The sequence below is a fragment of the Apostichopus japonicus genome, chromosome 6 (genome assembly GCF_037975245.1).
Source record: "Apostichopus japonicus isolate 1M-3 chromosome 6, ASM3797524v1, whole genome shotgun sequence".
Taxonomy (NCBI): Eukaryota; Metazoa; Echinodermata; class Holothuroidea; order Aspidochirotida; family Stichopodidae; genus Apostichopus; species Apostichopus japonicus.
This window is the reverse complement of record NC_092566.1, coordinates 6,045,548-6,058,436: the sequence shown is the minus strand read 5'-3', so window position 1 is coordinate 6,058,436 and position 12,889 is coordinate 6,045,548. Positions and strand designations below refer to the sequence as shown.

The following is a 12,889-nucleotide window of genomic DNA, read 5'->3' as shown; positions in this document are numbered from 1 at the left end:
AAGTACTGAAATAATTGTATTAATTATTATTTTAATTTAATTTATTGTTTAATTTTGAGTATGAAACCTTTTAGTATCTACAATTTTAAGTAACTGCTCGTACTTTAAAATGGCCGCCTCCATTGCAACTCAGCTTTCTTCCTTGGTGTCAACCGGAGGAGCCCCGAAAGATCTCACAGACAAGTTCGATCCTCTAAGATTCTAATTATTTGTTAATTTGCGAATTATATTTTATCGAATGATTGGCTTAAACAAGGTTTTCCACAAAGACAAGATCAATTTTGTGTCATGTTTTACTTACAGCAACACATACCCTAGCCTAACTAGTAACTTAAAGCTATGGTTTAGGCCTAACTAAGGCTAGCCTATGTTTTTGTTAGGTTGTCGCATGCAGTCAATGTAAACAGTAGGCTAATGAGACTTAAGTTTTGGCCTAGAACTCATAATCGGCCATTTGTTGGTTATATCGTTGCTTCAGTATCTTGGTTATCAATCATGGACCAGTTGTTGGGAGAATTGTCAAAGTCTCTAATTACCTAAGTTAGGCCTTAGGCCTATGGAGAGAAATAAAAAAGCAATTTAATGCTAGGCTATGCCTAGTGAGTACTAACAGTAACAGGGACCACAGTATAGAATAATTATATTATTATTTTCTCAATTTGGTTTTATCATACTTATAAGTGAACAAAAGATAACATGAGGTATATTTTCATTTCAAAGAAGGAGCACAAAGAAACCCTCTAATCTTAGGCTTGTACAACTACAAGTTGTAGTAAAATACCCTACCTGTTAATTTTACACTAGGTCTACAGGAAGTAATAAAGAAACTAATTATAGAAACTAAGGCATACATATGCCCCACAGAAACACCCATCCTTGACAATAAAACCTCTGTGGAGTACTATGAACCATCAATACAGATTGATGCAATATCTATTAAGACTTGAAAAGAGTACACACGCAAACATGTGATAATTGTATCAGGTGGTGAATTTTAATGAATTAAGGCATGAGACAGAAACTTTGTGCAGAGGATGACAAACGAAAAGTACTGAAATGCAGTTGATTTTTCCTCAAAATGATCTTCTTTTCCTTAACAACTTACGTGTTCCAATGCAACTTATTTCAAGCTACAGTAATCAATCAACTTGTCAATTAATTTTGTTCATTTCTTAAAGTTTCATATTGTCATAGGTCCATTCTAAATCATTCATTTACTACTTCTAGCATCAACATTAAAATGTCAAACAGAAACCATGAAGAATTTCTGGTTGACAAAATTAATTCCCATTTGCATTAAGTATAAGCAATTGTTTTATCATGGTTATTTTCATTTAAATTTTACCTACCCCTCTATTGTAGGTCTAGTCCATTTTTTGTGGTGACCTGGTTTTCCATAGTAATATGGTTAATTTTTCAGGCAGACATGGTGATCAAATGGGAGATGGGAGTTGCCAGTGTGCAGGTGTAACCCTATGGACATTCCAGGCTTACGTAGAGTTTCCAGAGGATTATAATTTGTGTTGTCCATACCATGGCATTGAACTGATGAGTAACAAAGTCACATAGCCAACATTTACTGGGTTCATTGCTGCCAGTGAGATGATGAACCATTGTGTCCATTATGTAGAACACTGTTTGGAATGGTGCTTAGTTATTCTTTAGTATAAAATTGATCTATTAACATTTCATATCATGTGGGATTAGGAATGTTTAGCTTTTTGCTTTCGCCATGTATTGGAAGGAGCTGATAGCCTGACCATTTTTCTCTTCTTGAAAATATTTATTTAAACTTAATTATGGAACCACCATGTTTAATGTCATGGTATAAATAAAATAACCTGCAATGGCTCATTAATGTTAATATCAGCCAACAGTGGCTGATTGGTGTAGAAATTTGGTGACCAACCCCTAAAAGTTGTCCAGCCAATCATAGTTAAGTGGGTGATCTTATGGCACCCTGATCAGTTATTAGAATCCAAGCTAACCATAAGTTCATTACTCTCTATCTTGAAGGGAGTGGACTCCCTGGTTCACCTTTGCACTCTTTTATCCACCAAATAAATTGAATGGATTAGCCGGTCATTCTTTTAAGGTTTACCAGCGCTACACACAAAAAAAGTTACAACTTTTTCAAAGGTGCATCTTTCTTTATAACACCTTTCACAATAAGTGTTATAACAAATGAATACCAAAAAGCTTTTGCAAATCTGCTTCTTAAAGTAGCATTATGCATTCTATTATTACACTCACAAGCTGATGCTCATCAAGACAGCAGTCATAAAGTAGCTGATTCTTGAAAACCTTGTAAGGTTGCAACAATCCTTTCGTTTAGCCTAGATGAATCTCTTAATGAGTTCTTGGCTGTTTACGTTGTTGGGAGGTCAAAAGTCATATGAAGACAGCAGTGGTCAAAGTCAGAAAACAGGCTTATTCATTTAGTTCAGAACTGATGAAGCTCACTCTTGGTTTATAGATATAGGCTGACCCCTGGATTCTGTTGTTAGTATCATGTTGTCAGATTTTGGTTAATTTCAGTTTGCGTATGTTAAGCATATACACCTGTACTGTTCAAGAAGGTGTAAGATAGTGGTCAGAGGTGTCCCATTATTTTGGTCATGTTGGTAGATCTCTGGGAAAGTGTTCTGTTTTAGAAATTTGTTAAACATGGTTGCAATTAATCAGAGCCATATCGTGTTCATTCATCCCTAACAGTTGTTAAAGGGGTTGGTGGCAGAATCAATTTATATTGATATCAATCATTGGACTGTATGCAAAATTTTAAGGCAAGAAAATCACAAAGCTTTATGGCTTTCTGGTTGATTATGTAACTTTTCCTTTCTTGGCATGTCTTAATTTTCCTCTCTTGCCATTACAGGTACAAGAAAATCTTGCAGAGTATACTGAGTTTACCAAAAGATGAATTACTGTCCTCCCTTAAAGTGTTTGTTGACACAAGTAAGTGATGCACTTAATTCTCTTTCAGAGCTTGTCCAGATCATAATATTAGTATTTATTTAACTCATTATGTGTGATAAATTTTGTAACAGCAAACAACTTATTGAATTTAAATAAAGAATAGTTGAAATCCAAGATCAAAACAAAATAGTGAAAAAGGATAAACGAAGCATGTAGTGGTGATTGTATAGCTATGACAGATCACACCTTGCAGGCTTAGAATTTGACAATTTTGTCACTTGCTAACAAATGCAAACTTGTGCCTAGAAAATGTACTGGCTTAGACCATGCTCTCACTGGCACTTTTTTTTAAATGACAACACATATCAGCTTCTGTACAGACATATGAGAGTAGCTCAATAATATTTGCTGATAGTAAGGTATAGTGAGGTACTTATGATAAGCATCAAAATTATGCTGATTCTTTGACTGACAATTGTTAACCCACATATCATGTGTTTATGCTCAGAGTCTTCAGGCAGAAAAATGCAAGTGCTTTCTTTCCACTGGCAAATGGTGAAATCCACTGGCCTTTAGACAGTAAATATCCCAAATTATGAGGTCTACACCTGTTTGCTTTAAGTTCCCTTTTTGGTAAAATTGTGACAAATTTCACCTATCAATATTTTTTAAACTAGTACATAGAAATTGAATGCAACTATCACCATCATGCCTAGCATATATTTATGTTTTATGGCTCAAACATAAAATTTACTCCTGTACTATCCTGTTAACATCATGTAGAATCTCTCCATCTTACCACAGGTAACTTAAATAAACTGAGGAGATATGATTCTCCCTTTCCTATTAAAGTCTCTCTGTTTTGTCTGTTATATCTGCCTAAGCTGTTTTATTTCATATCACTGTCAGCTGTTACATGCCTTTAACCATAATTGTTTCAACAGTGGTCAACGAAAATGTCAGCTTATCTGTGTCCCGGCCTCTGCTCACCGAAGTCTGTAACAAACTGGTGACATTATCTAATGAGGTGTCCAAGACAGCTTCACATTTTCTCCTTGAAAAAGTGCAACCTAGGGCAGTGTCCTTTGAAGAACAGGTGTGAATAAGTACTGTCTAATTTACATCACCTTCTTGTGTACAATTGTTGAGAGCAACAGTGTGTTTTTTACTGTTGTGTTATTGCCAATGACTAGTCCTGCTTTCAAAGCCACTCTACTGTATTGATCAGATAATCTGCTTTACAAAGTTTGCAAACTTGTATTCATATGTACAGTACCTCTGATATCCGATGTCCACATGATCACTTCTGTATAGCACAAAGAAATAAGGGTGTTGTAACTGTTTTTCTCTTCTGGGCACAAAGCTTGTTATGTGGTTTGAATCTCACCAAAGTGAGAAATACATAGTGGTGTAACCCTCAAAGAATGCTTCTTGCAAAAAAAGAAACTCATAAGAAATTACTCCAAACATATGATAGTCCAAAGCAACAAAGAGGCCATCATAGGTACCATTTAGGCAAATTCAGTTAAATGATATTAACCTCAAAGTGAAACCAGATGAAATAAGTGGTTCAGAGAAATGAGCAAGGTACCACAGGATGTTCAGATGAGTCCTATGCTAAACAAAATAGATAGCTTCACATATAACTTGAAATTTTATAGTTTTTATTTGAAAGTGATATCAATCATTTTTGTTCTCCCACTGTCAGATGGCTACTGTTAGACAGCACCTTGCTCAAATATATGAAAGTGAAGAATGTTGGAGGGATGCAGCCAAAGTTCTCGTTGGGATTCCTCTGGAAACAGGACAAAAGTAAGTCATCTAGACACCACTATGTCTCTTTTGTCTTGCAAACAATGTACCAGTGCATTTCGTTTTAAATTTATGTTAAATGTTTTCAAACATATTTAATACATTTCAAAGAATATTCTTGAAGAACATTTTTGTCATACCCCTCTGTGGTTACTCATATTTAAATGAAACTAGAATGCAGCATAATAGAAAATTTAACTATTCTGTTTGAGAATATTGGGATTAGTTTAAGAATAGAGAAACAAACCAATTTTGTAAATGTGTATGTTTTCTATTGAGCTGTGGCAGGTAAAAGCACTAACACATGTGTTTTAAGTCATACTTTGGATATCCAATTGTATTGTGTGTGTGTGTGCGGACCTGAGAGGGTTAAAATTTACAGAAACAAATTACCTTGTGATAATAAATTTATGTGATGTTATAGTTCTATTCAACCCTGAAGAAAATGATTTAATGCTATCAATAAAGGTATTGTTTCAAAGATATTAATGCATAAAGGAAATTTCGAAATTGGGAAGAAAGCTGTTTAGAATCTTCTTGGATGAATAAACATGCTAATACTTTATATTGTATCGAGGCTCCATTAAAAGAGACTGAGAAAGTTTTAGAGTGCACAATTAAAACATGAGATGGTTTCAGAAGACTTTTGGAATATAACATAAACTGATTTTGGGTTACATGTAAAAACAGTTTATATCTGCATTATTAAGTTTAAAGGATGACTTTGCTCATCATTTTGTTTTGATATGCCATAGTCAAGCTACTAAGACAAAACTCTATTGTTCTAGTTATTTTTATATACCTACTCTACATTTCAATATATATGCTTATGTTTGAAGTATATACTCCTTTAAGGCAAAATTGATGTCAGATCCTCGGTTCAAGTCTAAAATGTTAAGGGAAAACCATTGATTCCTTATTTCTAATAACTCAAACTCCATTACACTTCATACAAATGACAGAGCACCTACGGATGATATGCAACAATATAATTTCGTGGCAAATTTGAAATGCATTGTAAAACCTGACATCTTAGGCCATTAAAATTTATGTTTGGCATGCAAGTTTGTGTTGTTTCTGAGGAGCTACTGTAACTTTATGGTCTGTGTGCTGTCAGAGTAGTCAAGCCACTTTGTTTGATGATCCTGCGACTTTTAAAGGGTCATTCCTCAAAAACAAATAGTAGTGGTATTTAGAAGCACAACCTGGACTGATAGCAATGGTTTTATAACAGGACTTTTACAACATTTATGAACATAGTTTTGTGTTTACAATCATCCTTTAAAACAATTTGATGATCTTTTGATTATGTGTTCAATATAAAGACATTATTAATGTCACAGTAAGTAATCCGTCCTTGGATGGACATTGTCCCATAGTTTGTTACATATGCTATTTTCTTCTACTAGGCAATACACAGTGGATTATAAATTAGAAACCTACCTGAAGATCGCCAGACTGTATTTAGAAGACGATGATCCTGTGGAGGCTGAAACGTACATCAAAAGAGCGTCCATGTTACAAGCAGAATCTACTAATGAACAGTTACATATTCTTTATAAGGTATTAATGTTCTCAATTGTTTTGGTTGTAGGCTCATGTAAAATTTAACATAATGCCAAGTGGAGGTGTCCCTCCCACCATGAAATCATGTCTTTCTTAGATACAATGTGAACCGATAATTATTATTTCAGTGTACTTTGCTAGATGTTCCAGTGAAGGAGTTGTCAGAAATATTTGAAGTACACAGGTCTCAAATGGTTATCATCTTAAGGTGGCATTAGAAGTTTTGCCACAGCAGATAGATTTTCCAAGTGGATGGATTGTCTCTGTTTGACAGGTTATCGTTGACCAGGTAATATTGTGATGCGCCTTGAGCACCGTTATCGGTGGATATGTCTGCACTTTATAAATCCTCAATATAATTAATATTATGATTATTATGTCTCCACACATGGTGTAGAAAGAAGCCATGAGAGCAAAGTGTTTAGGTTGGAGTGGGAATATTTGAGCAGTATATTAACCATCACAAGGCCAATGTAGTTAGAAAAACCTTGTGTCAGATCTACCAATAAGACATAGAAAACTTGTGTAAGATCTACCAATAACTTTAAGATCAAGCATACTTTGAGAAAGTTACCACATTAATACTTAAACATAAACATTGCTCATAGGGTACTAGTGTATATATATAGATATGGTATTCTAACATATACTTTGGAATATCCTTCCCAACTTTAGAGACATCAAGAAGTATATTCACTGACTTACTGGTTTCTCTCTTTGGTTGACAGGTTTGCTATGCAAGAGTTTTAGATTATAGGAGGAAATTCATCGAGGCTGCACAACGATATAATGAACTCTCATACAGAAATATCATCGCCGAAGAGGAGAGGATGGAATCCTTGAAACATGCATTGCATTGTACGATTCTGGCCTCAGCTGGTAAGAACAAAGGGCTTGGAAATGTGCATTTCAATGTACCACTTTGTCAAAGGCTAGTAGGAACAATAGCTTGGAAACATGTATTACATTGAACCATACTGACCTCAACTGGTAGAAACAATAGTTGTCAAAATGTATTACACTTTACCATACTGACCTCAGCTGGTAGGAACAATAGTTGGGAAACATTGTACCATTCAGTTCTCAACTAGTAGGAACAATAGCTTGGAAACATGTATTACATTGTACGATTCTGTCCTCAGCTGGTAGGAACTGCAGTTTGGAAACATGCATGACATTGTACCATTCTGATCTCAGCTAGTAGGAACAATAGCTTGGAAACATGCATTACATTGTACCATTCAGTTCTCAACTAGTAGGAACAATAGCTTGGAAACATTCATTACATTGTATGATTCTCTCCTCAGCTAGTAGGAACAATTGCTTGGAAACATGTATTACATTGTACCATTCAGTTCTCAACTAGTAGGAATAATAGCTTGGAAACGTGCATTACATTGTACGATTCTGTCCTCAGCTTGTAGGAACAATAGCTTGGGAACATGCATTACATTGTACCATCTGGTCACAGTTAGTGAACAATAGCTTTGGAAAATGCAATGTACTGTGCTGTCTTAAACTGTTAACTTACAAATTCTCCAACTTATAGAAACAACAACCAGTAAGACATGTTTCCATAACCAAGTGTTGGCAATGTAGCCACCTCCCTTCACCCCTTGTTTGTTGCTATTGATTCTGTCCCACCCTTGGTAGACCCCCCTTGGTAGATCATTAGAAGCATTACCCAGGTAACATTATCGCCCATGTTACAGCTTCATTTGTTTTCAGACCTAAGTAGAAACACTTGCTCTGATGAATACAGTGTGGATACTCTCAAAAATATAAACATGTTATGCTTGTATCTTGTACATAGTTGTAAACTGCACACGTATTTGTTTCATTCTTCTCAGGTCAACAGAGATCAAGAATGTTAGCTACTCTTTTCAAAGATGAACGGTGCCAGCACTTACCAGCATATGACATACTAAAGAAGATGTATTTAGAGCGAATCATTCGAGGAGACCAGCTACAGGAATTTGCAGCAATGTTACAACCGCACCAGAAGGCAACCACAGCTGATGGTAAGAGATTTCTTTTAGATTCAATATGTTTCTACAGTTCCTTGATTCCCTTGTAATTATCATGAGACCAAAGTATGAGACCATTTGTGGATAGGAACAATTAAAAAGAAGTTAAGAAGTCATTTGGCAACTTCTTGAGTGGTTAATAGTCTCAAAATGAAATATACCTTATAAATATCACAAAAATATGTTGTTCTCAGTTTTGATGTGCTGCTGTATTTTAGGAATGCTAGTAGAGTTAACTACCATATGAGAGCTGGGTTATTCAGTTGCTTAGGGCTTTATGGGTACTCTGTACTACCATTTCTGTGGACATTGCATGAACTTAAAACAATTACATGTACTGAACTTGATTCCTCAATGTGTATGTTTAAACTTCCTTCTTGCTTACAGGATCTAGTATTCTAGACAGAGCAGTCATTGAGCATAATCTATTGTCTGCAAGCAAACTCTATAATAATATAAAGTTTGAAGAACTTGGGGCATTACTGGAAATTCCGCCTGGAAAGGTAATAATGTCAGATTTTGTTTTTCTCTACCGTTTTGTACCTGAAGATGGGGGGGGGGGGGAGGGGTTGCGGAGGTTTTGGGTTGGGTTGAGTTGGCTTGGGGCATGGAAGAGGTGGGGATAATTTGGAAAAGTTTCAGATCTGTGGATAATTCTTTGTTTTAAATTGTTAATTTACCCACCAAACTCTGACATATTTGCTCTCCCTTTTGTTAAGTGTAAGATTGTTAACAACTTTCTGATGGAGGAAATGTATAACTGACTTAGTACAGCCGATGAGTTTTATCTAGTGAAAATGCAGAAATGCTCCTTTTCTGTTTATCCAACTGAGTTGAAATGCTATTGCTTGGTAAGGTGTGATGGATTGTTACCAAGTATTTCATTTATTACTCATTTCAGGCTTGAGTACCATGATTGTACAGAACTTAGAACTTGGTTCCAAAGGATCAAATATTCTTTGGGATCAAAGTAGGGTTTAAACTATGAATCATAGAATATCATATAGCTTGCATCCTCTACTAAATAGTTTGCATTACCATGTTGTACATAATTTGATTTCTTTTCAGGCTGAAAAGATCGCCTCACAAATGATCTCAGAGGGCAGAATGAACGGCTATATCGATCAGATTGATGGCATCGTGCATTTTGAATGTGAGTATGAGTGTTACATTTCAAATCCACCAAGCTTGTACTTTAAATAGTACTTATTTAATCCACCCTCTGATACGAAACCCTACCCCTCCCCCCCCCCACAAAAATAAAAAATAAAATAATAACTACATAAGAAGCACTTAACCAAGGCTTGAAGTACAACAATATTTCTGTTGAGTCTAATGAACATGTGGTATGGTTCTATCACTAACTACTGTTGTTATCAAGAAATTTTTTTTTTTTTATCTTTCTTTTTTCTCTCTATCCCTTGTCTACTAATCCCCTTTCATCTAACCTTTGTGTTCACCATGCTCATTAACCTGTCTGTATTCTGTCATGTTTTTGTCCCTTCTGTTACTGTTACTTGTCATTTAGCCTTTAAAGTAGATTCTGCTATGATCGAAACATCAGGTAAAAATCTGTCGGTAAATATTTATATTTGTCTTAGTGATTCTCTGGACGATGTGTATTTAGTGCTGTAAAGACCCATCGGTACTGGTAAGTCTTCTAGCCTAGCTTTATTGATAAATGTTTTCGTTTTTCTCTACCAGCTCCTGAAACACTTCCTCAATGGGATAAACAGATTCAGAGTCTCTGTCTCCAGGTAAACAACATTATAGAAAAGATAAACCTACATGCACCCGATTGGACATCGACCATCTCTGAGACCCAGATGCAATGAAAAGCGAGGAAAGCAAACTCAACTACCATGAGGGAATAAATTGTTGCCAATCACAAACTTTCAAATGCTGGTTGTAACATTTGTGACCACTTTTGTAGAGAGGTTCAAGTAAGAACTGTTTGTTCTTGAGTCTTTCTTGAAAACTGCTTCCAATGGTAACTCCCAAGTAATGGGTGTGAGATAGAGTAACAGTGGTAAAGGCTATGATAATGACGTAAGCGTTAACACCAAGCTTTGAAGGACTGGGATGACACGAGAATCAGAATTGTGTCCATACTATGTATTTCATGTCCATGTTCACTGAGTTTCAGAGGGTTTGATTGATTCCGAGTTCACTGTTCATTATTCGGTATAGCTTTGGAGGTAAGAATTTAATAGGGCCATTGACAGTGAATGAATTAAATCATGTGACACAACTACTTAAATTTGTATTACTCTGTTAGTATCTGGTATTTGATTAGCTTGGTTTAATTGTTCTCCCATTGTTACTCCCAGCAGTTTTGTTAATCATGCACTGTATCTATCATGTTAAATAGCTGTAATGCTTCATTGAGTAAACATTGCAGATAAGGTAATTAAGTATTAATGCACTGCCTATAAATCTACTAGTATGTGATGATTATTAGTAAGTATGCTCTATTTAATTATCTTACCCATACTGAATCAGTAAATGGGGTGTTTGAACTTGCAAAGAATAGAAAAGGGGGAAACATACTGTGCATTGCTTAAGTTACTTGATAAGTAGAATTTCAAAACTGAGGCTTCAAACAACCACTCTAAATCTGTGGTTGTTAACAGCATGTTGCATACAGGGAGTCAAACTTTGCACCATTCTAACAAAGCCATGTAATATTTGCACATAATTGGATATGTCTCTAATAAGAGGTCTATAGGCCCCTCTGAATAAGCAATTTGTCCAGAAAATATTGTGAGCTACAACATGACTGTCATTTTATATTATTTCATTTGAAAACCTTTGAAGTCCATGCCTTATTCATCGTTCCCAGAGCAAATTGTGATGGACTTAAGTAGCAGATAATATTTCTAGGTATCTTTTGTTTTCCTTCAATTTTCAAATGTGGCTGTCATCAGATGGTGGATTATTCAATGCGAAATGTACAGCTTTAAGACAACAGGTTTCAGGTATCACTGTACTGTTATGAAGGAAATATGTTTGTATTGTACTAAATATTAGTTTGCAGGGAATAGTGAGAATATTCAAAGATGATGACTTATGTCTTATATGCACCCAGAATTTTGGTTTCGTCCAGAAGGTATTTACAAATGCAGTTGTAATATGATCAATGTACCTTCCTAAAGCTCCTTGTAATTCTCTGCAAAATTAACGGTGACTTTTTTGTATCTTCCAAAGTAAAATTTCACAGTTCTGCGAGAGGCAGTTATGCCAGTTAACTCCACCCCCTACGCCCCCCCAACCCTATTACATTGTGTTGCTATCCAGAAGTCTTACCTGCTTTATTCAGTGTGTCAATATTTCTGTATGTTATGCACTTAATTAAGAAAAAATATGAAGTGTTTGTTGATCAATGGATGTCCATAGAATGGAAGAAAGGAGTGAAATAAAAAGAACACCAACATCAATCCATCCTTCTCCCCCTCTACTATTCCCAGTTGTCTGTTTCATATGCAGTTAATGTTTAAGCCTGTTTTCTTCATTACATGCACTCAGTCTTTATGGCAGGTTTACAAATTTAGGTCTACTTGTTTCTTTTTCTAGCATTCTTTAGACCAATTTCATCTGAGGCAAAATGTTAGAAACCAAGTTTCCCCAAAGATACATTGTTAAGGTCATCACTATTGCCCTCGAAATGGTTAGAAGGTCAGATAATTGTCACCCATAGTCAACCTTTCAACAGTTATTTTACTGCCAATCTGAAAGTAGTTACCCCACTCTGAGACATAACTATCTTTTCTTATAAACCTCAATGACCTGGAGTAATATTACAAAAACCTCCGGGGGGGGGGGGGGGGAGAGTGCTTGTGTAAATATCATTTTCACATAGAAACAGCATGCTAAATTTTGGGGCCAATACTGACAACGATTTAAAAGCTGGTAAAATTCGAAGGGTAGCACTTGATGCCCTTTGACAAGTGTGGGCTCCCAGAGACTATTACTGATGGAGGGAGCTGCCATAGAGAGGCAGATGTGGGGAGTAGGGTGGCAGGGGGGGGGGGTGAGTGTAGGCCTAACTGAACAAAGTGACAGAGGAATGAAGCAGGGTCAGCCCTGCTGCATGACCTTTTACCATATATAACTCAACTTAAATAAATTGATTATACTACTGGCATATAATATCACAGACAAGGATCATGTATTCTGATAACCCCTTCATCTGAAGGAATTAAACAGTCAGTTACTAAAACTTTGAAATGGGCAGAAAGCTACCTGAGAATAGAAACCTTTGATTCCCCACGGTCTCCAAAGGTGAGAGTAAACAAAACAAAACTGCCCCTAAAGTTGCCTAAGAATTGTCAATTTAACCAAGTATACTTTTGTGCTTTTATCCAGCCTCATTAGTTTCCCTTTTCCAACCTTGGAAAATTCTGGTGGTGCCATGTTATCATAACGATATGCAACATATATAAGTATATATTGCGTTTTGACCTTCATGTCTCTTCAGACAGCTTCCTGGATGTGTAAACGCGTCATAAAAACCCTTCGACCTGATTGGTTACATGGTGTCCGCACCCCCAATCAACCCCATTACG

The 12,889-nt window shown here is 35.9% G+C and overlaps 1 protein-coding gene across 1 annotated transcript; it reads left to right on the top strand.

Moving 5' to 3' along the window:
• The first annotated feature begins 47 nt into the window (after positions 1-47).
• Positions 48-11,761, top strand: LOC139968799 (COP9 signalosome complex subunit 4-like). Its single transcript, XM_071973207.1, has 10 exons — positions 48-183; positions 2,879-2,958; positions 3,864-4,015; positions 4,628-4,731; positions 6,141-6,294; positions 7,026-7,176; positions 8,148-8,318; positions 8,712-8,827; positions 9,393-9,477; positions 10,029-11,761. The coding sequence occupies exons 1-10, from the start codon at positions 110-112 to the stop codon at positions 10,157-10,159; spliced, it is 1,218 nt and encodes a 405-aa protein (XP_071829308.1). The 5' UTR covers positions 48-109; the 3' UTR covers positions 10,160-11,761.
• Positions 11,762-12,889: the final 1,128 nt, after the last annotated feature.